The following is a 25023-nucleotide window of genomic DNA, read 5'->3' on the forward strand; positions in this document are numbered from 1 at the left end:
CTCTGGCCCAGTCTTCCCCACAGTCCTGATCACACGGTTCCAACCCTCCCCGGCTAGCTCACAGTGGGCTGGCTCCCATCTCTTCCCAGCCTGCACCTGCCTCCCTGCCTCTCCTGCGGCCCTCATTAAGGCTGGGGAGAAGGTAACTGGTGGCCTCCAGCTGAGGCCTGCGCACTGCATCTTTCTCCCCCGCCCCCTCCTGTCCATCCCCATCCTGGCCCAGCTAGTTGTGGCCAGCCTGGGGCTGCTTTTTTCCTCTTCCCCTTTTTCTTCCCTGGGCCTTCTGAAGATGCGCTCTGCACAGCCAAGTGGCACCAGGCTAGCATGGTTTACACTTGAGAGATGAAGTAATAACAGGTGGCAAGAGCGGAGGCTGCTGGAGCCCAGGATTCCGGTTGCCATGGAAACATGTCAGACCTGTGGAGGGACCCGGGAACTGTCAGCCGTGGAGGGTGGCGGGGAGGAACCAGTGAGAGGGACGAGGAGAGGAACATCTCTTCCTGGAGGGCTCTGCTCACTGCCCCCAAATTCCCCAAGGTTTGCATACCCCAACCTAGCAGGTCCCCTGAAAAACAGTGGCTGAACTGGGGCCAGAGCCACAACTGGGCGGTGGGCACTCAGCCTCTGAGCATCCCAGACCCTGGCAGGTGGTCTGAGCGTCTGCTCAGGATGTGAGGCCATGCTGTGTATGTGTGTGTGCATGTGTGTGCGCCAAGGGGGAGCTAAAACTTCTGGCCTGCTTCCTGTTTCGCTAGGACGCTTGGGATGCAGCTCTGGTCTCGGCAGAACCTGGCTGAAAAGCTCTCGTTGGCGGCCAGGCTGTTGCCACTGCTCAAGTGATGGGTTGGGCACAGCACGCAGCAAGAGATCTGACCACCCGGGGGAAGGACAGCCTTGTCTGGGTGGTCATTTTAAGGGGAGGTGTAGGGTTCTGTCTGCTGTAGACATGAGGTCCGATTTAACTTGAAACTCTTGCAGGTGCACTAACTGTTTCTGGAAGGCCAGCTCTCCCTCTTGGGAGCCTGGCGATGAGTGTGGTGGTGGGGCTATTTGTGGCTTGGCTCTTGATATTCCTGGCTTCCATTTCTTCAAAGCTCCCTCCTACCTTCTGGTATTGTTTTTCCTTGCCTTTCTTCCATGAACTTTGTCCCTGATTTCCAGTCTTGTTTTCTGTGGAGCTTTTCAGACTTACCTCCCCGAGGTGAATTCCTAAACTCCTAAGGCTCACTTGTATCTCTTTATGTGATTGCAGCCTGTGAGCGTTAATAATCAACTGAGATACTTATTATTGCATCATCATTAAAGCAGCTACCAAGATACCACTCAGATCTACCTTCCCTGTCTCCGTCCCCTTCTATACTACAGGACTCCGTTTTCCATAAACTGAAGCCTAATCTCTATTTAAGTCCCACTTGTGAGGTCTGGGTAAACTTGCTATTTATAGTGAAAACTATTGTTATAGTGATCTCATAAACCGTGCCAGGAAATTGCTCACAGCCGGGTCAGGCCATAGGTCCAGCCGAGCCATGGGGTGAACTTTACTTCATGAACCTCTGGAATTCTCCTGAGCCACGTTTTCCTGGAGTATATGACAGTAAACAGGATCACTAGGGATGGATCACTGTTGGGGGGGACATAAGCTCAGAGGGAATTTCCACTTTGATTAGGCCAACCTCAGTCATTCTTTGTCACTTTGGACTTGGTAAAGAATATATTGGGTGGATCAGGTTGTCTCCAAAGAGATTTATGAAGCATGTTACACACTAGGTATGACCAGAAAGTGTTTGCTTCTGGATTTCCCTGTAGGCAGAGAAGTTTGATTAGAGGCAGACTCCATAGGGACACAGGCAGACCTGGGCGTGAATCCTGTCTTCTCAGCCTTACCAAATGGGGCCTGGTGAGTGAGTACTTCAGTCTCGCGGATTTCAGTTATCTCATCCGTCACATAGTCCTGGCTTCACGTAGTTTTTATAAGAATCATTGAGCTAGCGTGTGGAAGAGCATGCAGCAGAAGCCTCATTGGTTTAGCAGCATGATGAATATCAGCTGCCTTCTCCTTTCGAGGAACAGTTGGACAAAAGGGAGGCTGAGTCCCCCTTCCCAAGAGGCAGTGAACTTGCAGTCTCACCTCTCCTGGTGTGATTCTGGGCAGTTGTGTCTAGCCAATCGTGGAGGGTTGCAAGGTTGTTCTTCCAGCAGTGCTGAGCCTGCGGTTTTCCCATTCATGTGTCCCCTAGTATGTGGCCATGACACTCAACATGATGACTGAGTCATTCACTGGGGCACTGGCCCAGCTCTCAGAGGAGTCAAGAAATAACCTTAGGTTGGATAATGACATTCAGATAACTTTGTCACAGGACAAACAGGCCCACCCAGTGTTTTGTCCTTTCCAGAAGGAGGTCTTGGGGTGTCCCCAACATCTGCTGTTTACATCCCTGCCATCCCTCCTTTCTAAGCCACCATTGTTGGTAATCACTTCCGGTGTGCGAGGTGTGTAGGTGTTCCACAGTAAGTGTGACATACTGCATGACTTTAAGGTGTGAATCATTTCAGATGAGGAGATGAACCACGTGTACACATGTACAAATGGTCTTCAGCAAGTTCATGGGAAATGCACTTTATGAACCAGCTACAAATGGCTTTCAGACATTTTTTCTGGGACCATAGTAAGTTTCCAATTGCACTTTTTCCATGAACTTTTCGAAGTCCCTGACATAAATGAGAGAACCTGACAGAGAAGCTGTTCTGGGTGCATCCCATGCCACTCTCCCAGGCTGTAAGGGTGCTTTGAGCTCACAGAGGAAAGCAGGAACTGAAGCAAAAAAAAAAAAAAAAAAAAAAAAGGATTTCTCTGAACATAAAGCCTAGCTCTTCCCTGTCACATTCTGTGTAAGTGGGCCGTTGCTAGGCTAAAAATACACCCCATGCCCCAAAGCTGTATACACCAGAGCCACAAGTGGGAATTTAACACCTCCCTCACCCCATGAGAGAGATACTTTGTGTGGTCAGAAAGTGACCCAAATCTACGTGGGGACCCATGCTGACTCAGTCTTCTCAGAACCACTCCTGCAGTTGAGTTAAATTTGCCCTATTGTTTGTTTGTTTGTTTGTTTTTAATAGAATCAGTTCCTCCATCAGTGCCTTCTTTGCTTTACTGGATCATTCCTGATTATAAAGATTCTCCTGGTAGTATCAGAATCCCTGGTTCAACTTGGTGTCCTTCACGATGAATACTACAAAGAATGACGTGTTTGCTTGTTCACCCTCATCTGTCACAAAGGATGCAGTATTTGAAGAAAAATCAGATGGCTTAAGATTTTTTTGAATGGGGTGGGGGGGTGTAGGTCTCTTAGATCATATGAAATCCTAGAGTAAGTGTGGCCCCTGAGTGCTTTCGTGGGAGATATAGGAGTATGTGTGGTTCTTCCTGCATAAAAGGCAATGTAGTTTTGGTTTCCATCAGCCCCTAACTTGAATATACTCCATATCATCTTTGTTCTCTCTCTACGTATCTCTTGATGGGGAAACCCCGAGTTTGCCTTGCTTCATGGGTGTAATTGGATTTTCTTGGGAGAGTTCTAAGAATAGCCAAGATGGCAATCTAGGGAGACAGAAGAATGAGACACTGGCATGTTTGGATTCGGGTAATGGAACTTGTATTTGCAAAGTAAAATTTTTGCACAAGGTTTTTGGACATTATTTGCAAAACCATTGCATACACTGTGCGGTGTCTTTGAGATGTAGTGGCTGATAAGAATCCCAACCACAGTGGACCCCCAGAGGGGGCCAGCTCTGCTGTTCCCTCCCACTTCACCCCCAACAGCTGACACTTTTCATGCAGAGAATTGTCTGCCTCCCGGAAGATGGGGATCAATGACTTAGAAACTGATTAAGCAGTCCAAATAGCAACTGATAAATGGGTTAACCCTCTCTGATACAATCCTGCCTGCCTTTGTCTTCTGCCTTCCACCAGGTAAAGCTTCTGTTCCTGGAGGCAAAGTAGCAGAGGCATGGAGAAAGTGGAGGCCAGAGGGAATCATATTAAAGTGTGTGAATCCATTTATCACCTACTGTCTGGATGGGATTTCTGTTCACATATCCGCTTCCTTTTACAGATTTGTACCCTACGGGACCCTGATTGACATTAGCCAGTGAGGAAGGAAAGGCAGCAACAGACACTGGGTGTGGCAAATAGGAAGGCACCCCGGTGGTTAAAGCTGATGCCCTAAACAGACTTTTCTTCTCTGTGGCAAGCAAGGAGTGTGCAATGTGATAAACACATGCCCATACCAGAGAGAAAGAAGAGGAAATTGGAGGCATTCTCCCCATGCTGAAAACCTGTCCAAAGCTTTCTTGCCAGCCCCTAGAGAAACAGAGAGATTTTGGTGCTCAAGGACATGTGCTATTCTTATAAAGCCTTGTTGTCAGGGTCACGGTCAAAGCCTCTGTTGAGGGCTTGCAGCAGGGGTGGGATGTGAAGGTGCTTTAGTCATGACGGTCTTAAGTTCAAAGATATGCTGCTAGTGGTCTAGTAGCTTACCATTTGATGCGCCTCCGGCATGAGGCTGAGCTGCCTTATAAACCTGTGTCCAGTTCTGATCCTAGTTGCTTGGGGTCTGCAGGCTAACTTGTCCTGGGTGTTTTCTATGTTAGACTTCAGGGAACTGAGGCACAGCAAGATCAAATACCTGTGTACCTACCAAGATGTTCCTCAGAGTCCCCAGCGGCATCTCCAAGTGTCCTTCCTGGCAATGACCACCCATTGGCACTTCTTTGTTTTCCTTTTCAGGGGCAGGAAGAATATCTCCCAAACAAGAACATCTTTCTCAAGAGCAAGGTGCAGGCACTGACCGTTTTCGCGCCCTCTAGTCACTCCAGTGTTTGTGGTTGCGTCTGATGTTGGGGGCTTTTGCCCTGGGGGTTGGCTCAGGGTTGAGGATTCATGGGGGCTTATGGGTGGTGTGTGCATCCAGAGATACCGATGGGAGATACAATACAGTGCTGGGAAATGTCACAAGTTAAATTTGGGCTGACTTGTAAGCATTAGTATCGTTGAACCCAAAAGGATTGAAAGGAAAACCTAGTCCCATGTAGTCACTTGGTTGGTTGGAACAAAACCTTGGCTTCTGAATTTCCAACTCTTTCTGGAGCAGATTCCTCCACGCTGTGGGCGGAGAAGAGGAGGGGGCAGTTGAAATGCATCTCAGCCTAAAATTGGGATTTTTTTTGTGTGTGTGTCCCCACAGCCCAGAAGGGTCCAGATGGGACAGTCATTCCCAACAACTACTGTGACTTCTGTTTGGGGGGTTCTAACATGAACAAGAAGAGTGGGCGACCCGAAGAGCTCGTGTCCTGTGCAGACTGTGGACGCTCCGGTGAGTCTGGCCTCTTCCTGCATCATGTGTCCAATGCTTAAGATCCATCGCATTTGCATTCCTGTATCATCTTGTGAGGCTGGTGGCAGTGGTGGAGAGTGACTGGGAAGGTGGTAGTGGCGATGCTCGAGAGCAGAGAAGGCTTGTCAGGTCCTTTTGAGATGTTTCTTCTTTCAGTCTTAAGAACCCAAAGTTTGAGCCTGGTTTCAGGGAGATGAGCAAGGGGATAATTTTTGCTTGTGTCTGGCCTTTCCGGGAGGTGGATATTTCTTTGTGTTATTGCAGGTGACTGGAAATTAGGATGGGAACACCCAGACACAACGGGCATTATGCTGTGTGTATTACATGATGCACAAGTAACAGAAGGGGAATGTGTTCATGGAAATACCAGGAGAGTCTGCTCGCAGTGTATGGGAACATGAGTATTAGCAGAGCAGCCAATCTTGAGCTGTGGGTTTCAGCTTCTTGGATGCTGGGACGCTGTGTAACTGTCCATTCATCCCATGTTCTCATGTGGAATAGGCAAAAGAGACCCTGGCAGATGAAAGAGGCAAAAGAGCAGGCATTCCCTAAGACTAACCTAGAATTGACACACACGCATATATAATTTCATTTTCAAACTATCCAAAGACCAAAATAACAAAAAAGGAATTTGTGTTCTTACTCCTTCATTCTTAAAATGATTTCGGGGCATCAGGTTGTGTTTAAGCTGTTGTTTTGTTTTTCAGTTCTAACAAGACCATTACTTTTGGGTAATCAGAGTTGGGATGACCTGCTTTTCCTTACCGTGTCATAACTAGACTGAAGCCAAAGTCAGGAAGACAGAGAAGTGGAGGCTCACCTTTGGTCTCAGGCCCTACTGACCAGTGGGTAGAGCACAGTTCTTCTGGGTGGTTGTTTCCATTGGTAAGGTGCCATTTTGCCTTACCAGCTTTCTGCCCACTGTCTTTCCCCCTCCGAGGCCCACATGGAGGACTGAGGTGACCCCCTCCTTGTCCTTGCTGTGACAGCTCAGTTCTTACATAGCTTCACTCCTGTTGTATTTTGATGTTAGGGTTGTTGAGAACTCGAGGCTGACCTGAGGAGTGAATCAGCCACTGGGGAAGGACTGTACTCTCCAGTGCTCTCGGACGCTTGACACTAAACATCCCAGAAGCCTGACGGAGCAGCCTACATGTGCAATTCTGTCCGTTCATTTACTGTCCAAAGGTGATGCCCAGCGTTGAATTTTTACCTCTGCTGGTGCTAGCATGGAAGATAGGACTGTTATGAGAGTGGACTCTGGTTTTTAGAAGGAAAATTTTTAAAATCATAATAAATGAATCTCCTGACTGTCAGAAGCAAGTTCCCATGGTAGAGAGATTCTTCAGGCTGGGTAGCGTGGCCTGCTGTAATTTTGGGGTGGTCTAGAGATGGTAGTGTGACAATTCTCCTTGCAAGCTGCTGTCATTCTCCCTCTTTCTTTCCTATTTTAAGATGGGATATGTGACTCTGGCTCAGGGGGCATCTCAAGTGGGAAGCTGGGTTTTAATGTTGTTGTTCTTTTTGTTTGTGTGTCTCTTTCTCCTGTACCAAGCCTCTCTTTTCACATCCTTTAACTCAGCTTTTTTCCCCAAATTCTGTCTGTCCTGTGGCTCAGGGAATGGGGGTTCCATCTTAAACCAGTCTAGACACTCTCATTGCATTTGCCAAGGACGACTTTTGCTGGATCATGTATCCAGGTCTGACTCTGAAGTTCCTGAAATAGTAGATACTTTGGGAATAAGCAGGTGGCATCAGCCCATGGGTGTACTTGCTGAGGCATGTGGGCAAACACTTGTGTGGAGCGCTCTAAGGGTCCCTCCGGAGCAGAGCAGAGCAGAGCAGGAGCTGGAGCAAGCCGCCTTTCTTTCCCGTCTACCCCACTACTTGTGTTTCCTGGGAGAACAGAAGATTCTGGAAATCAGCACCATAAGTGGAGCGCTATTAGCTATTGCGGTGGGGACTATGCTGGGGCCCATTTAGAGTATCATAATGTTGAGTTTTAGATTTCAGTATATTAGATTTTATTAGGTTTCCTTAACCCTTATCTGTCACCTTCTGAGTGTTCTGAGTTAAATTTGACAACTGAACTTTCAAGAGTAACTAAGCACATTTAGTAGCTGGAGTTTGTGCGTGTCTGTGTATGTATGTACATGCGCGCATGCTGTGTGTATGTGTACACACACGTGTGCACATGTGGGTACAGGGGCAGGAACTTCCTCCCATGGTTAAAGATAATGAGATGCTCTTTTACTACCCGCCACTTATCAGATTTTCCAACTTCTTTTCGCTTTCAGTGCAAATGAACTGCATGGTGTCAGGGCAGAACTGAAAGGTTTCTGAAAGAATGGGATTAGAAGCGGGTAAACCTAGAAATAAAATGGATGGGGGCTTAACCACCTTGACTGGGTGATCTGACAGTAATACCTTTGCAAAGCTAACTGTCAAAGTGAAGGACAACATTGTTCAAAACAACACCAACCAAGAACACCTAAGCAGTACCCAACCGGCTTTCCAATGAAAATAAATCTTTAAAAAAAAAAATAAAGGAAAAATAAATGGCTAAGGAAAACCCTTGTTGGGGATGGGGCTGAGGGAGTGAGCGAGCTTGCGTGTAGACACGTGCACACCCAGTAGAAGCAAGCGCGTGGCTGACTCTCTTGCTGTCGGGGGCTGCGGACACACGTGTGATGGGAGAGACGGTACCTTTTCCAGGAGGCGGGGAATAAATCCTCTTCCCTGAAAGTGTTTGCTTTGTCCCCATGGCCAGGTGATGTCCCCGGCTCATTCCTTTTTGGTGTGACAGTGGTTGGATTATCTTGCTATTAATAACACTGTAATAACGTAATGAGAATATTAATGATGCTGTCTGTTGCTTAACCCATGTGCTGATATATTCATCATACATGTCAGCTCATTTGGGAGGAGAAGGCAGGAAGGAGAAGGAGGCAGCGGCCGCAGCACGCAGCACGGAGGACTTATTCGGTTCCACGTCAGAAAGTGACACGTCAACTTTCCACGGCTTTGATGAGGACGATTTGGAGGAGCCTCGCCCCTGCCGAGGACGGCGCGGTGGCCGGGGTTCGCCCCCAGCAGATAAAAAGGGCAGCTGCTGAACCCGCACAACAGACTCTGGGCAATCCGCCACCCCTCCCCCCTGACTCTGGTCATTGTTTTGGTTCCAATGTCTATATTTTTTAATGAAAGACAACTTAGGTTTGCCCTTGGTCCTTGCTTTTTCCTCTCGACTTCCACGTGTCCCTTCCTCCCTGCCATCCTTCTCTTTTTTTGGGTACGTACAACAGAAGCACAAACTACTGAAACAAAACAAAACCACAGGAAAGAGCAGGATGAGGGTTCTTCCAAGAGATGGCATTGCGATGTGCTATTGATTTCCTGTAGAAGCATACCGTTGGTTGGATTATTCTCTTTTATGGGGGAGGGGAAGGGGATCTTTTTGACCCGAGCAGAGTTGATGTTCTCAGTTTTTGTATTTATTGGCAAAATGAAGAGAAGAGGGAACACTGGGTTTGAAAACAAAGAACCAATCACATTAAAAATATTATTTATATGTGCTAGTTGTATTAGGATCAGACTTTTTTTTTTTTTCTTTTTTGAGAGAGAGTGATGGGAAATCACAAAAATGGCAAGAAGAGCCTATTTAGAAGTAAGCCACTGGGGAGCTCAGTGGCAGGCTTTTACACCTGCTGTGCCCCGTGTTGTTCGTGACTCCCCATGGCAGACCTCCCCCCGCCCTCCCCCATTTTTCCTTCCTGACCTTTCCATCTTCCTCTCTGCTTGGAGAAAATGTCAACAGTTCCAGAGAAGGCCAGGGCCGCCTGTGTGTGGCCTTCCTGCAGCCCCCTGGAGGGCCCTGCCCAGAGCAGCTACCCCTGCCCCTGCACAGTGCTCCTCCACTGCCATCAGCCCAGCCGCTGCCGTGCTGGGGCTGGGTTCACCTGACCTTCCTCCTGGCAAAGAACAGCTTCCACATCGCAGGAACGGAAACCCAAGCAGAAAGTCACAGGCTCAGCAGTGTTGAAGCCTCTTGTGGAAGAAAGACTGGAATGGCACAGTCTGTGTCCCCTCCCCTTGCCCTGGTTTCAAAACAAAATACACACCCACTGGATGCTCAAGTCTCCTGTATTTCTTCGTCCTTTTCTGTGTTCCTCTGTAGTGCCTGCCGGGCACTTTGTTTTGTGTTTCCAGCAGCACTTCCTGAAGTTAACCAAAGCAAACACTTGCTCAAGGCCCTCAGAAAAGACCACCCCAACTCATGGCTGCCAGTCTCGGAGCGTGAACACCAGCGAGGTCCTAAGCAAAAGGTATGTCTTGGCTGGCCTGTCTGACAGAGGGCAAAATCATCACAGTTTTGTTGTGTTCTTAAGTTTTCTTTCTTTGTTTTCCTTCAACATTGGTTTGTCATAGTTGTTCTTTTGGGTTCTCACCTCCCCCCTTCTCAGTGTGGGATTGGCTACCCAAAGGGAGGGTCTTGCTCACAGCCCTCTCTGGCCAGTGTGTGCATGTGTGCCCATATGGGTTGAGGCTTGGGTGTATGGGCTGACGCTTGCTTGATGGGAATGGGCTCTGTGCAGAAGGGTAGCCTCCTGGCTTCAACTGCAATACTAAGTGGCTGTGGAAGTGCTTGGCTGACTCTACCTCCTGTGGCTAAATCTGAAAGTGGGATTCTAGGGATCTGAGTTTGGAGCTGGCCGCTGGGCTTGGGCAGTGACAAGGACTGCACGTTCTAGGGTGGGATTTCTTGCTCCAGAAAATGAGGGACATGAATCCAAATTCAACATGCTCCCGATTTAGACACAGCACCCCACAGGGCTCTTTCAAAGGTTCTGAGTGCATACTTGATGTGCCTGAAGTTCCTGGCCCCTGTGAGAATGCAGGCTCAGAGATGGGGGCAGTGCCATTTGGCTTGCCTGGGGAGATCCAAGTGGCTGCCCAGGGAGCAGCTGGTTTGCAGATGTCTGGGAAAATCTGCTTTGCCATTCCAAACTCCACCAATCCCTAAGAGTTAGAACTATCTTCTTGGTCACGACACAACCCAACCCAAGCTAAGCCCGGAACAAGCCAAGAAACCCTCACATGTGCTTCCTTAGCAGCCTGATTTAGCCAAGTGGTTCCCTTTCCTCTTGCTTGAGATGGGTAGGTGTTCACTTAGAAGTTCATTCTCAATTTCCAGAGTGAAAAATCACAATCCCTCCCAATCTGGTCATGAATGTGGCCCTGTTCCCAGGAAGCACGGCATTGACCTTCAGTGTAGTAATATTCCTGTGTGTGCTCACACGTAAATGGGCCCCATGAGTGGGTCTCAGCAGGTTTCTGCTCTTGTTATCACTTTCTGCACCTTGTGCCTTTGACTCAGATATTGACGTCCTAACCTTAGGATTTGTTGCCACTGACAATGTAGGAGCTTCTGTGTTCATCAAAGTGTCATGTGAGATACATCTCGGTTCTTGGAGTCTTACAATTCCCAATAGCAGCTTGGCTTTGAATTTGAGTTTTTTTAATCACATAGTTACAATGAATTATAAAAGTCCACCTAACAGTTAAGAACTAAGCAAAAGGTGGGGAACTAACAGTTAAGAACTACCCAACAAAGCAAAACTCCAAGAAAATATTTATCTGAATATGGATATTGATTATCAAATTAATTTTGTTTGTATGTATTGATCTTTGCTTTCTCTGGATGGGACTTGTAGATATCTCCACCTCCTCGTCTGTTATAACCAGTGATGGGGTCACTCAGCACTGCCTGAACATCCTGCCTGGCTTGTAGTATCTTTAAACAGACTGAGAATTTGTGTTCCTTTAAAAAAAAAGAAAAAGATCTAGAAGAAGCTTTTAAGACGGTCAGCTCAAATCTTTTACATTTTAGTTGAGAAAAGTCAACCAATAGCAACGGAGTCAATTTTGAGAGAATGGAATGGGAGGTAGATGTCTTTAAGACTAGAGTAGGCGGCACCAAGACAAGGCATGAGAGGAGAGGAGGGAGTTGGCTGTCCCGGGGATTCTATCCACTTCAATACTTTATGTCATGTCTTTGCCTCCCTTTGCCTATTTAACAGTGGTCAGACATTTAAGTGCCAGCTGCCTGCTCTGGGTGCCTACCTGGGAATGTTTTATCTGACCTTTGTGACTCTCCCCTTGAGATAGACTCATGTACTTCTCTGCGGTTAGTACCCAGAGAAGCAGAGCTATAATAATTAGATGAAGAAATGTACAAATGCTAAGGAGACAGGTTTTCATCTCTGGCCACCTGACTCCCAGAGAACCTATACTATATACATACTAGTACATAGCCTATGTGCCTGTCTTGCATTTTCTCAGTTCCAATGAAAGAAAAAGGATATTTGCAAGGAGTATAACTTTAGAGGGCAGTCACTGGATACTGTAAAAGGGAATTCTGCTTAAGATTCTGCACAGAATATTATAGATAATTTGTCTTCTAAACCATCTTTCTAAGATATTTCCTCTCCACATGCCCCCTGCTTTCTGGGGCATAGTGAACTCTTGTTTTGTGACCTCAGGAATTGCAATGAGCGGTCAACACACCCGCTGCCTTCTTCTTCTTTTAATGTTGAATAAAGTGTCACTATTCAAAACTTAGAATAAGAAAGGAAATTACAGTCCTTAAGAAGAAAATGATCTGACCAACTTTGTTCTCAGTTTGGTAGCATATCATCTCAGATGCTTCAAAAATGTCACTAAATTTTCTGAGTCCCAGTCCAACGACAGGGGTACCAGAGATGCAGAACTTTCTAAATTCCTTCCAACGTTCAGATTCCCCTTGCGGGGAGCTGCTGATGTCAAGGTGACTACTATTGCCTGTCTGATGTCTTCCCCTACCCAGAGCAATTGAAGCTTTAATCTGTTATCAAGACAAAGTAGAGATCTGCTCCTATAATCACTGTAACACTGGGAATGAGAAATACACATTTAATTTTTTAAAGGTATTTTCAAGTCAGCAATGCAATTTCTACTGGTATTTTAGAGAGAATGATTTAATAAAAAAAATGCAGTGTTCACATCAATAGCATCCCTTTAAGTCTTGCTGCTTCCCCTGCTTCTCTCCATGCACCTAATGGACTGCAGCCTGCTATTGCCTTTATATAGCACTTGAGGGAACACAAGATCATTACTTGGGGAGAGAACTAAAGGCTGTTTGGAGCTTCTCACTTCATGGTGGAATAAAATTAATTAATTTTATCCCAATATGCCTCCTGTTACATCTGATGAATATGATCTTGAACATGTACTTAAAGTTTGAGCAGACTCACGTATTCAGAATTTTCCACAGGGGATTCTGTTTAGCCTTTGGACGGGAAGTTGTTCATGGTGTTTATTTTCAGAGTGAGGCATTTTGATGTGGTGAGTAGAAGCTTGGAGTAGAAATACAAAGTCCTGGGTTTTGGACTGAACTATCCGTGTGGCTTTGTGGCCTTGGATCACACCTCAGTTTCCCTACTCCTAGGATATGGAAATTTCTTGCCCTGCCATGTAGCATATGACTAGCATCTTTCCATGATGATTCCACAAACAACACTGGGAGGTAGGGTAGGTATTATTTATTCCCATTTTACTGATAAAAAAAAAAAACGTGAGTGACTGGTGTAACATTAACAGGGCTGGTAAGTGGTGTCGGACTTTTCCAATACTCTGTCCTCAGTCAGTCTTAGTTCCCCTGTAGATTGTATTTGGAAGGTTTCTTGGGAAAGATCAGTAAAAGGCTTTGTATTCTGTTCCGCAATTCTTTATATTTGATACTACAGGAGAAGAACATGCTTTTCAATGTCCAAGCCACGAGCTTCTGGGAAGGACTGAGGTTGAGCTTTCTAAGTGTCACTGGCATTGCTGGTGACAGTGGAGATGGTGAAGTGGCAGGATGTGAACATTGTGGGCCTTGTTCTGGTTCAAAGTCCAAGTGCTTCTAAAACCGACCCATTGAAGTGTACAAAACTGTTGGGCTTGAAGTGATGTCTCAGCATCCGCTCAAAAGAAAAATCAACACAAGCCATTATGCTCGATGGATTTCAAAGTAATTGCAGAGGGTGGGAAACCCCTGTTTGGTCAAAAGTGTTAACTAAAAAGCAGTGATGTGTGAATTTTCAAGGGATCTCAACACTGGCTTAACCATGACTAACTCTTAGCTTTTTGGGTTTTTCTTTTGTTTGTTTTTCGTTTTTAAATGATCTTACGAAATAAAAAAAGAAAGTAACACAAAGAATTTTCATAGACCCTTTACCTAGATTCTCAAAACAAAAGAAAAAACCACTTTGGTTAAATTGGTCATAATTTGGAAATTAAAATTGACACAATACTTAACAGTCTAGAGACCTTATTCAAATACTGCCACTTGTCCTGCCAGTGTCCTTTTTATGGCCCAGGTTCCAATCCAGGATCACCTTTTGTATTTCATTGTCACATCCTCTCAAGTCTTCCAATATGGAATAGTTAGTTGTACCATCTGTTTTCATTTTTCACAAATTCGATACTTTTAAAGCTATTTCCTAGTCATTCATAGAAAGCTATTGCTATTAGGTTTGTGTATTGTTTTCGATGGTGAAAATGAGGGTGTGCATTTAGGTAAGAATGTTGCTGAAAAGATACTGTATTTTCAGTGTGTTTTACCAGAATTTCCATAATTGACTTATCCCATAGCTAGTGTCTTAGATATTGGGTCTGTCGGCTGAGGTTTTAGACAAGTATTTCTATAAATCTTGAGAGATAATATTTTCATTCCATATCCCTTTGTTCATTTGATGATTAGAGATCAAGTCTCAACATTATGCATGTGACTGCTTAGCTGTGAAGAATAGAATGCAACTAAACATGGGCCAATTAATTTATTGGCTAATGGGTTTATATATAAGCTAGTTGGTAAGTCTTGGAACTCATAACTGCTTAAAACATTTGTAAGAGCTCTCGGGAAGGTAGCTTGTGATTATTTTTGTTATGGATCACAGTAAGACAAGAATGTTTTCTTTTTTATTGTATACATTTTATTTTTGAAAATTTTTTGCATATTTGATAGGGTGCAAAGGGTCAAGGGCTAGAGAAAAGTGGGTGAGACCATTGTTTTGACATTCTCTTTTTTTTTCCTTCCTGTGTCTGTGAGGAGGGGAGAATTAAGGGAAGAAGCCACACCTAGCCTCCTAGCCATCCCAGGGTCCTTAATGTGAGGCATGCTCTGAGAGTCCTATTCAAGTGGTTTTGATAGCTTTGATAGTTCAACAGTTTTGTATTGCTGCCGATCTTGCCACTCCAACCACGATGAAATCTCTCCGGACTCCACCGGACATAGTCCACCTTACAGTCTCCGTTTCCCAGGTATTCACTGCCAACTCTTGGCTGGGGTAGTTGATCGATTTGTTCTGTCCTCTATCCTCTGTTATGGTACCAGGTGTCCTCTGCAGGTTCCAGTGTACTGCCATATTCTCTCTGTGCATCTGGATACGCTGTCCACTGCTCTCTCTAAGCCACTGAGGAGGCCCAGCTCTGACACATGCATTCCACGGTTAGACCATGGAACCTGCAATTTCCTCTATGATTAGATTTCTGAGTCCTGCAGTTCAGTTGGGGGGATTCTCAAAGAAACTTCATCTGAGGTGATCCCAGAACTGACTCTTGTGTGTGCATGCCAATACAAGGTCTGGCACAGTGTGTTGCCCACATCAGCCTACAAGCACATTGTTAGTTGCAATTGCTGGGTCAGTTGTTTCCAGTCCTGTCTTGTACTCAAACTAGTGAGTATTGCAGTCCAGTCTGATCTTGCTCACCATACACTTAGCCCCCACACAAACCAGTGGGAGCTGCAGCCTAGTCGGAGCGACCTGCAATAACCCCCACAAGGACCAGCCCCTGCTTTGGTTCCCATGCTTGTCAGTATGTAGAGCAGACTGGTTCTGTCTGTCTCACATCCCATTCAGCTCTTATACATATCAATAAGCATTGAAGTCTAGTTCAACCCAACCAACACCACTATCCAGTCCACACATGTGCTGGCCAGTGCCACACTCTGTCTAGCCATATCTGTCCCAGTCCCAACTCTCATGTTCACCAGTGAGTGTGGCAACCCAAGAGGGAGGTATCCACTGTTTTCCTACTGTGCCCACTCCCACTCTTGGATCTTGCATTCTCCAGGTGATTTTGCAGTTTAGCTCGACAATTTCCCCCCGTGCCAACATCTGCTAGCTGATGCTGCAGCAAAACCCAACCAACACCTCACGCCCTCTGGCTTATGCATGTACCAGTAGATAGAGTCTGCCCAGGCTGACTTGTCCCTGATCCAGCTCACACCAACAGGTGTTTAGCGCTGGCCAGTCTGGTCTGTTCTCAGTCTCAGCTCTCACACTCACCAGTGGGAATAGTGGCCTAGAAGTGGAGTTCCCTGTATCCCCCTACCAGGTTTGCCCCTAGGTCTCATGTGTGTGTGGCCCAGTCTGGTGTGACCCACCTTATCTCGGCATTTGCCAGTGGGTGTTGTAACCTGGCCTGGCCTGGCCTGGCCCACAACCAGTTCCAGCTCCTGCTATTAGGAACCACAGCCTAGCAAACCTAGCCAGCCCCCAGTCCTGGCCCTAGTGTGAACTGGCTGGTATTGTAGCCCAACCTGGCATGAACCACACTCCTTTCTGGTTCTCAGATTTGCCAGCAGGTGATATGAACTGGCCAAACCTGGTTTGCCCCAAACTTGAACCAAAGGTAAGCCCTTGGGTACCATAACCTGGCCTGGTCTGGGCTGCTCCCTTTCTTGGTTCTTGCACTCACCTGTAAGGATTGTGTTCTGACAGGAGTTGCCAAGCTCTTCTATCAGAACCTTTCCTTTTACCAGATCTCATGCACACCAGTGGGTCCATGGGCCAGCCCTACTTAGTCCACCTCCTATCCTAGCCAAAACAGTGGCCTTTCCTGATCAGCCCTACCCATTCCAGTTCTTACTTTTGGGTGCTACAGCTCAGCCAAGTCTGTTCCATGCCCAGACACAACTCACGCACGGCTCAGTAGGGACAGAGACCTAGCCCAGCCCCATACAACACCCATCCTGGTTCTCACGAGCTCCAATGGGTATTGGAGTCTAGTCCAATCTTGCATGCCCCAGAGCCAGTCCGCACCCATGCTGAAGGAGACTGCATCCATGTCCAGACCAGACTGCAGTCCTCACTCTGGCCCCCATGATTACCAGTGGGACCCACAACCCAGCCAGGGTGACCCCTTACTTCCCCAACCAGGCCTGATTCCAGCCATAGATCTTGCACATGCCAGTGGTTGCTCTGACTCTGCTTGGCATAGCTCCTTCCCTGTCTTGGCCTTTGCCTTCAAATGCTGTAGCCTGGTCTGGCCCAGCTGGCCCCCAGACCCAACTGTCAGTGGTGGGTTCTGCATCCTGGCCCAGCTCAGTCTGTTCTCATGCAAACTAGTAAGTGTGGCACCCTAGCCTGGCATGACCTGCATTCCCTCCTGGTTTTTGCAGTTGCCAGTGGGCTATGGTTTTCTTGGCCCACCCGGTCTGCCCCCTTCCAAAATCAACTCACACACTTGCCAACAGATGGAGCTACCCTGCCCATCCTGCCCAACACTCAGGCCTGGACCACATACTTATTAGAGGGAGATATGACCCACTATGGGAGTTTCCCAGGTTCTCCTGCTCAGGCCACTCCCAGACCTAGATCTCATGCATGCCAGAGGGTGCTTGGCCCATGGCCTGCCTCATCTATCCTGGCCTTTGTTTGAGCTGGTGCAGCCAGGCCTACCCCACACCCTGTTTTAAGGTGCTCATGCGGGTGCTGCAACCTGAGCCTGTGCTGCTTGCTCCCAGCCCTAGTACTGGTGAGCATCAGTGAGTTCCATGGTCATGCCTAGCTCATCCCATCACCATCCCAACTCTCAAGCAAACAAGTCTTGCTAAACTCTGATTAGCAAGACTTACAGTTCCATAGGAATCTACCCCTGGATCTGTTTGTGCTAGTTGGTGTCATGGCCTAGTCTAATGTGACTCATCCCCTGATCTAACATTCACTGTCAGTTACCGGGATGTAGCCCTGCCAGACAGACCATCAGCCATAGCTTGTGTGTGCGCTGGTATGTGGTGGTCAGCCATGTTCCATGCTAACAAGCATTACCCAGAACTTCCATGTGGGTAGTGCATCAGTCTGACCCATAAAGATCTTCATGTCTCTCCCCTCCAAACCACCAGGTCTCAGTCCTGTTGTTGGGTGTCTTTCAGGATTCATTCCACAACTACACATACAGTGGCCTTATCCATGAATGTTCCTAGGCAGTAATTCCATATCCCCAAGGCCCCAGAGCTTGTCACCATGTGGCCAGCAGGCAAAGCACAGTGCTGATTGGAATTCTGGCTGCCCACAAACCCTGGACCCTCCTCTTGCTTAGCAGTGGTGGATTAGGAGCAAAAATCCCCAGTGGGAAGTCTGGGCCAGCATGGGCACCCCCAACCACAGCCATGACACCCATACCGCTACTCAGACTTACTTGGACTCTGCCCAAGAAAGCTTTCTTATAGAAAGCCATCCCAGTCAACGGATGACTGTTGCTCTTTAATCATTAGGCAAGAATGATTGGTGTCAGAGAGAGTAGACCCAGAGTTAAACAGAAATCAGGGCTTGATATACAATCTGGTGTATGTAAAATGACAAAAATCATGATATTAAAGCATGTTTAAGTATTGTTCTACAGCCTCTTCTTCCTGCCATTAAAACAGTTCTTGTCTTAATGCATGATCATTATTTGTAATCTTTTTATATGAACCGTGTATTTTGTGAGGGCAGAGGCAATGTCAGTCATGTCTCTTGAACACTGCCCAACAAGAAAAAATGCTCTAACTCTTGGTTCACTCAACTGGTAAAGCTGAGCGATGTTTCTGTGCTGACTTGTGGAAGAATTACTTGGTCTTACCCCGTGCGTAACGTGTGCTCTGCAATATGGTGGACAGAAAGGTTGGACAGTCTTTTGGACACAACAGCCTTTGCTTAAGCCAGAGGGGATAGATGAGAACAGAAGGGAGTGAAGGTTTGGTGAGAGTGGAAGGCAAGAGAGTGGATGCATGCATACAGTGGGTAGGGGACAGTTGATGGTGTGTAGAGAAATGGACACCTAAGCCTTCTCGGATGTTTAGAGGAAAGACCAGAATACAGCAGGACATTTTCTGTGACCTGCCATTGGCCGTGCCAGAAGAAGCAAAAGAGAAAATGGAGGTTAAAAATACATAGTTGGCAGTGGGCCAGCAGTTTTCTAGGTGGCTAAATGGAGCCAAACAGTAATAATAATCTAAAAAAGTGGTGTAGTGTGTGTGTATGTGTAGAGTCGGGAGACAGGGTGTGGAAATTTGTAGGATGGAAAAAGGCCCAGCAGAATGGTTACGTGTGAGCCTCAACGAAAGAGTCAAAGGTGACATTTGACCAGAAGGTTCAAGGTATTAGGAGAGGGACAGAAAGACTGCTGGCAGGAGATGACATGGGCAACTGATACGCAACAAAAGGACAATTGCAAGCACTCTGTGGGAGATTAGGAAAAAGACCACATTGATTTTGTCACTCAAGTGAAGAAGGAGCCAGAGAGAAAGATGCCAACAGTGAGAGGAGATGAACAGGAGGGAGGAGGGAAGCGAGACCAGGATACTAACACACGCAGACCAGAAAGGTGAGAGGGTAGGGATGGGATGGTGAGAGGCACAGGAAGGGAAGGAGGGAGGATGAGGTACAGCAGAACATGAGACCCTTCTTCACCATCCCGGGAAAGATAGATTCTCAGTCTTAGAAGTGCATCTAATGCAGGCCTGTGCACCTGCCCACTGCCTGATGCCTAGGGGATTTTCAACTTGGAAGAGCTTCTAATTTGTTTTTGAGCTTTATGCTCCCCTGGCTTGGTCTGTTTCCACTTAGGCCCCCTCTTTCTTCCTCCTTCACCAGTCAGTTTGATGTAATCTGGGATTGTCAAGACACCCATCTTCACCCCAAAGAACTGCTTCTGGGATGAAATGTGATATAGCCCTTGCTTTTATTGTGGATTTCTTTGTACCAACTGCTTCTTCAAAAGACCAAAATAACTCGGCAGATTTCATTTCAACTAGAAGCAAGCCCTGTACGGTCCTCATGGGGGCCAAGGCATCCACCTGGTTTGAACTGCCTCCAAGGTCAAGGTAAACACTTGGGGCCATTGGACTAGTGCAGGACTAGGAAAGGTCTCTTGGATTGGCTGTCTGCCTCCAGTCACTGGGGCAGGTAGAGGTGAGGGGTAGTATGTGTGTGTGTATGAGAGAGAGGGGGAGAAAGAGAAAGAGCAACACCTTCTTTCCTTCTTGACCTAAGATCAACTGGGACAATCTATGATTGCAACTGGTCCAATTTCACACAAGACTCATTTCCACTTAGGTGAGGGCATTTTGGTTACATCATAAGGTCCTTTCTGGGCTATCTTCACAGTGAAAAGATTTCATTAGTTTGGTTTCCAAGTGGAGAAGGGAGAAAAGGATTCTTTGTGAACGCCTGGTTCTGTAGGCTCCATACCTAGGGCCGGAGTCCAGCTGTGTTGTCTGTGGTGCCACTGGTTGCCCAGCAGCCAATTGACTGGCCGCTGCTGGGTGCTACAGGGGCGAGAAGCACAGGCCTGGTTCTCACTGTGCAGAGCCACAGCCTTTGTTAGCTTGGCGGTTAATCAGTGGTTTCCTTTCTTTTTGTTTTTTGTTTTTGTTTTTGTTTTTGTTTTCCAATTCATTTCATTTCCGCCGCCCCTTAATTTGATTCTTGCCCTTTTTTTTTTTTAGGGATTTGTTCTGTGTGGTTGTTTTTTGTTTTATCTTTTCGTTGCCTTTCCCTCTGCAGTCAATGCTATGACCCGGGGACTCCGACATCCTTCAAGCAAGCCATTTCCAAAGAAGGCCACGAGAAACCTCCATGACTGGCACCTCCTTCACCTCCTCCTCCTCCTCTTCCTCTTCCCTTACCTGGCCCCTTCCTGTGCGTGTGTTTCAGCCAACACAGGAACTTGGATTGTGGGAAATCCTCCAGCACAGCTCAGCTCAGCTCAGCTTGGCTCAGTGAAAGCCCGGGAATGGCCTAAGTTGTGCAATAAAGAAGATTTTTTTTTTCTCTTTTTAAAATTCTTCATTACATTTTCTTTTAAGTGTCTGTGAGAAAGCACCCAGGTCAGACTGGAATTTTGGAATTTGCTCTACAATAGAAGTTACTGAACACAAACAAGCTGACAAAAAAGTTAACTCTTTTATTTATTTATTTATTTAAAAGAAAAGAGTGCTAATGGTGCACATATTTTTGTTGAAAGTACCGTCTGCTTCAAAAGTTAAAAGCAATTTTGTGAAGACGTGAAATCAAAAGAGTATTTAATGTAAAATTAAGACTGCCTATTAAACGCTAAGGAAAGATACCCCACATTTTAAAATAAGAAAATAAAGATCAACTCTGCTCTCTCAGGCGTTCTGAAAAGCCATTCATGTATGTACTGTAGGTATTTTTATGTCTGCGAGTTGGATGTGGTGAGATGTGACTGTTTCCCCACTCCCTTCTTGAAAAATTCGTTGTGAGAGTTGATGATGCTCCCTGATTCTAAAATTTGACTGGAATGAGTCACAAAGCAGCAGTGTCCCACTCCTGCGGTCCCCTCAGCCCAGGCAAGTGCTCCGGTATTTGGATGTCCAGAAGCAGCAGCCTCCTGCCTTTCCTGTCTGCCGAGGCCTCATTCAGAAAGGGACGCTATCCAGTGGTGGAGTCCGCTTCATCCATCCCTGCAAGTTGAACATTATTGAAACCCAGGCATCTTGGCTTAAAGTAGAGTAGTGAACAGCAACAAAAGACAGCAAAAATTAAGCATCAGCAAGATGACTTCAGATCAGCCACCCTGACTGCTGCTAGAGGAGATTGGCAAAGGCAGCCCCCTTGCTGAGCTGGTTTGGGGGTGAGGGGCAGGGGTCTGAGCTTCTAGAACTGGCCCCAAGGGCTTGGAAAGGCTTACCCGAAAGAATGGAATGTCAAATTCAGTTGCTGATTGGGGTCAAGAAGGGAGGCGAGTGTTCTAACATGCCCTTTCATGGTCAGGCTCATGGATATGAACGTGATACTGACAGCAGATAATTCAGTGGCCTGTAGTCAGCAACTGAGTTGGGTTGATGCGCTGGGCCCTGGGTCCTGACCCCAGTTTCCCCACTGGGCTGGTCTCTGCCTCTGTACTCTTGAGTCTCCTTCACTTGTAAGCAGAAGCATGAAGCTTCATGTGAAGGATCTAAACCCTGAAGACTCTTGTCAACAGAGGTCCTTGAGTCACAATGTGACCGAAATGATTCTGAGAATCATTTTTGCCTTTCAAAAAGGGGATAGTGAGTGGGCATAGACTGACTGCCAATTCTTTCAGATTTCCCATTCAAGGCTAGTCCCTGGCTGGGGCAAGGTGCAGGGGAGGATTGTGAGGCTGGTGGCAGAAGGGCGGGGGGAGGGATAGTGACCATCCAGAACATCTTTATCTCCTTCTGTAGCCACTTTTGGTGACATTTGCTGATAGAAAATGTCCCTTGTCAAAATACTAATAATAACACCAATCAATTGCCATCCAGCCAACTCCCACAAGTTAGGTCAGATATACATAGAATTGACATAAATCTTCCCGTAATGGAGGATTTGTGCCAAATTTGTGTACGTTTCCGTTAAATAAAGTCTATTCCAATACTCCCATGGCATTTTGGTACAGTTTGCGTGCCACACCAACCATATACTCCAGGAGTTAGCAAGGGGCTCCCGAGAGGACCTTGTCCACTTACATGCACAAGTTTGTCAGACTGTTGTCTCATTTTGATGCCCCATCTAGAATGGCAGTGACCACTAGCTCTACTGCCCTGGAAAGTGACCTGGGCCCAGCATCTACTGAGCCCCAGGCAGCTCCTACCTCATCATCCCACTACTGGCATTATTTCCTCCACAATCAGCTTAGCTTTACCAAAAACGTGGTTCTAGGTATAGACCTAACAGAAATGTTCCTGGTGCGCCTGTGCTGATACAGGATCTCACATGTGTTTGGAAAGACAGGCAGGGAGTGTTTCCGTTGCTGCAAGATGCTGGTAGTGTAGCCTCTCAAAGCTACCTCTTCGTGTAGTTCTAATTTAGCCCCCTGTGGTCACCTTTTCTTTATGTGGGAAGATGAACAGTCCTCGCAGATGGCTCTTCTAAGTCACGTGGGGGAGCCCAGCAGATCAGGCTGTATCTTGCCCTCTGAGCGTCACCAGCCCCCCACTGGGATCAAGCAGGCATGGAACATGACATTGCAGTACTGCTGCTGGTGGGCTGTCTCTGTTTTGGAATGAATGTTGCACAGGCTTTTCATTATGGGCTGGACAAATCTCCCTAGCAATAAAAAGTGTGTTCTTTTTTCCTCTACTCTTCCTTTCTTAGTGTGAAATATGTGCAACGTACAGTGTATCATTTTAACCATTTTCAAGTGCACAGCTCTGTGGCATTCGAGACATGGACATTGTTGGCCACCATTAATCTCTACAACATTCCTGTCTTCTTCAACCAGAGCTCAGGCATCCCTTAAACTCTCCATTGTCTGTCCTATCACAAGCCACCTAGAACCACTGTTCTCCTTTCTGGTCCTCTAGGTTATCTCATGTGCGTGAAATCATAGTATTTGTCCTTCTTGCCACTTACTGTCCTCCTCATGAAGTGTAACACCATCAAGCTTCCTCTGCTGTTGCATTTGTCAAATCCATTCCCTACCCCCGCCTTTGTAAGGCCAAATATTTCATTGTATGGAAACCATATTTTATCCATTCATGCATTGATGGAAACTTGGGGTAAAAAGGAATGTTTACACACTGTTTACAGACTGTCCACTGTAGGGATTCAGAGTTAGAGACACTCGACCCTGTTTGAGATCACCTTTGGGGTTAAGTATCTTTGATGGAAAGGGATGCACCTGGAGTCCTAATCTCTAATTTACTACTTAAAATGGCTTACCTTGATTCTGATGGATAAATGTTCCCTACCTGCAGTATGTCTGTCTTCATGACTAATGCTGTCTTTGTAGATATTTTCTTTGAGCTGCTTATAGAGATAGAAGGTAGAGCATGGAGCTGTAAGAAGGTACTTCAAAAAGTTCATGGGAAAATGGAATTAAGAGATACATTTATGTCTATGTAAAAAGTCTTGAAAGAGTACATATGGAAGATCTTCAAGTTCATGGCAAATATGTATTATGAAAAAGCAATGGGGACATTGCAGAATTCTTTGCACCCAAAGAAGTTTGTTTAAGTCCATGTTTTTTCCACCAAATAGTATAAGTATCCTTGTACTATCAATATAGATACCTAAAGACAGGGGAGACCCAGAATGAGCAAACACCATTAATGGCAAGCTATGCTGGAGAGACTATCTTTTGCAATTGTCTGATGACAAGCTGATGAGCCAGGAATGCAGGTGCTTTCTGTCTGTGGGTGGTTACTGACCAAGAGTGAGGGGGAAAGTACACCTGAGCCTGAGAATGAGAAAAATAAATCACTTTTCTCATCCAGTTGGAAACCTATTTGTTAGTATAAAAAGATGGGCTTTGAGATTGAAATTCAGAACCCTACAGAGCAGTTATCTGGAGCAAGCCAGCTGTGAGGAAAAATAAGTGCCAGGGAGAAGGGGACCAGCCCTTGTTGCCTTGAGTCCTAAGAAGACTATGGGAGTCGTGGGCAGGTCCCAAGCCAGAGAGCATCCTTGATGCTTCTTGCAGGCAAGTGGGCCCAGAGTTTCCATTTTTTTAAGAGAGGCCAAAACTTCCTAAGTGTTGGTTATATCTTCCCATATTAAACTGTTGGTAGTAAATGGAAAACAAGCACTGAAGGTTAACATTGTATGGACCAAACCAATGTGAGTGTGCACCAGATAAATGTTGATGGCTTTAGGACAACTTTCTCCATGGGCTCCCTGTCTGGGTAATGTTAAAGTTGGGGTTGGAATGTTTTGGCCAAAATCCCTCCCATTGGAGAGCCTTGTCTTCAGCTGTGTGTGCACCTGGTGGAATTCTGACTTAGAATTAACTGAATGTTGAGATGGGAGCCCTGGGTTGTTCTGTGGTTGGAGCTTCGTCATTGATTCAGCCTGTTAGGGATTCAGGATATGGTTCCAGGAGAAATCCTGCCCACCCATTTCCTTGCCCTCTGCATGTACCTAAATGGTCCTCTCTTGGAAGCTTTGGTAGAACTTCAATAGTTGATATCTTCCATTCCACTTTGTACTTGCTGCTCACTTCTTACTCATGACATCACATTCATTTTACCTTTTCCTTTTTAAAAAGATTTATTGTTGTGTCTATTTGAACGGTAAAGGGACAGAAGAGGAGGGAGTGACAGAAAAATCTTCCCACTCTTGGTTCACTTCCCCAAATAGCCACCAGGGCTGCAATGGGGCCAGACCAAAGCCAAGACCTAGCACTCCATCTTGATTTACCATATGGTGCTTGTGCCATCCTCTGTTGCTTTCCTAGCTGCATTAACAGGGTGCTAGATAGGAAGTACAGCAGCCAGGACTTAACCTGGCACTCATATGGCATGCCAGCATCAGAGGGGGCACCACAGTGCTGGCCCTTTACCTTTCTTTTCCAAGAA

At 46.4% G+C, this 25023-nt stretch overlaps 1 protein-coding gene across 9 annotated transcripts in view; it reads left to right on the forward strand.

The window, feature by feature from the left end:
• Positions 1-25023, forward strand: part of DPF3 (double PHD fingers 3) — a 264129-nt gene that overhangs the window by 204692 nt on the left and 34414 nt on the right. For 3 of the 9 annotated variants that reach the window (XM_040975344.1, XM_040975352.1, XM_040975351.1), the window contains exons 8-10: positions 4790-4837; positions 5247-5375; positions 20249-20855. In XM_040975344.1, coding sequence (XP_040831278.1) covers positions 4790-4837; positions 5247-5375; positions 20249-20559 — 488 coding nt within the window. In that variant the 3' untranslated portion in view covers positions 20560-20855. Of the gene's footprint in view, positions 1-4789; positions 4838-5246; positions 5376-7693; positions 7828-8309; positions 9533-20248; positions 20856-25023 lie in introns of those variants that run through there. The other 6 variants (XM_040975349.1, XM_040975350.1, XM_040975348.1 and 3 more) reach the window with 5 other exon arrangements.

The sequence above is a fragment of the Ochotona curzoniae genome, unplaced genomic scaffold (genome assembly GCF_017591425.1).
Source record: "Ochotona curzoniae isolate NIBS_2020 unplaced genomic scaffold, NIBS_Ocur_1.0 contig_2688, whole genome shotgun sequence".
Classification (NCBI taxonomy): Eukaryota; Metazoa; Chordata; class Mammalia; order Lagomorpha; family Ochotonidae; genus Ochotona; species Ochotona curzoniae.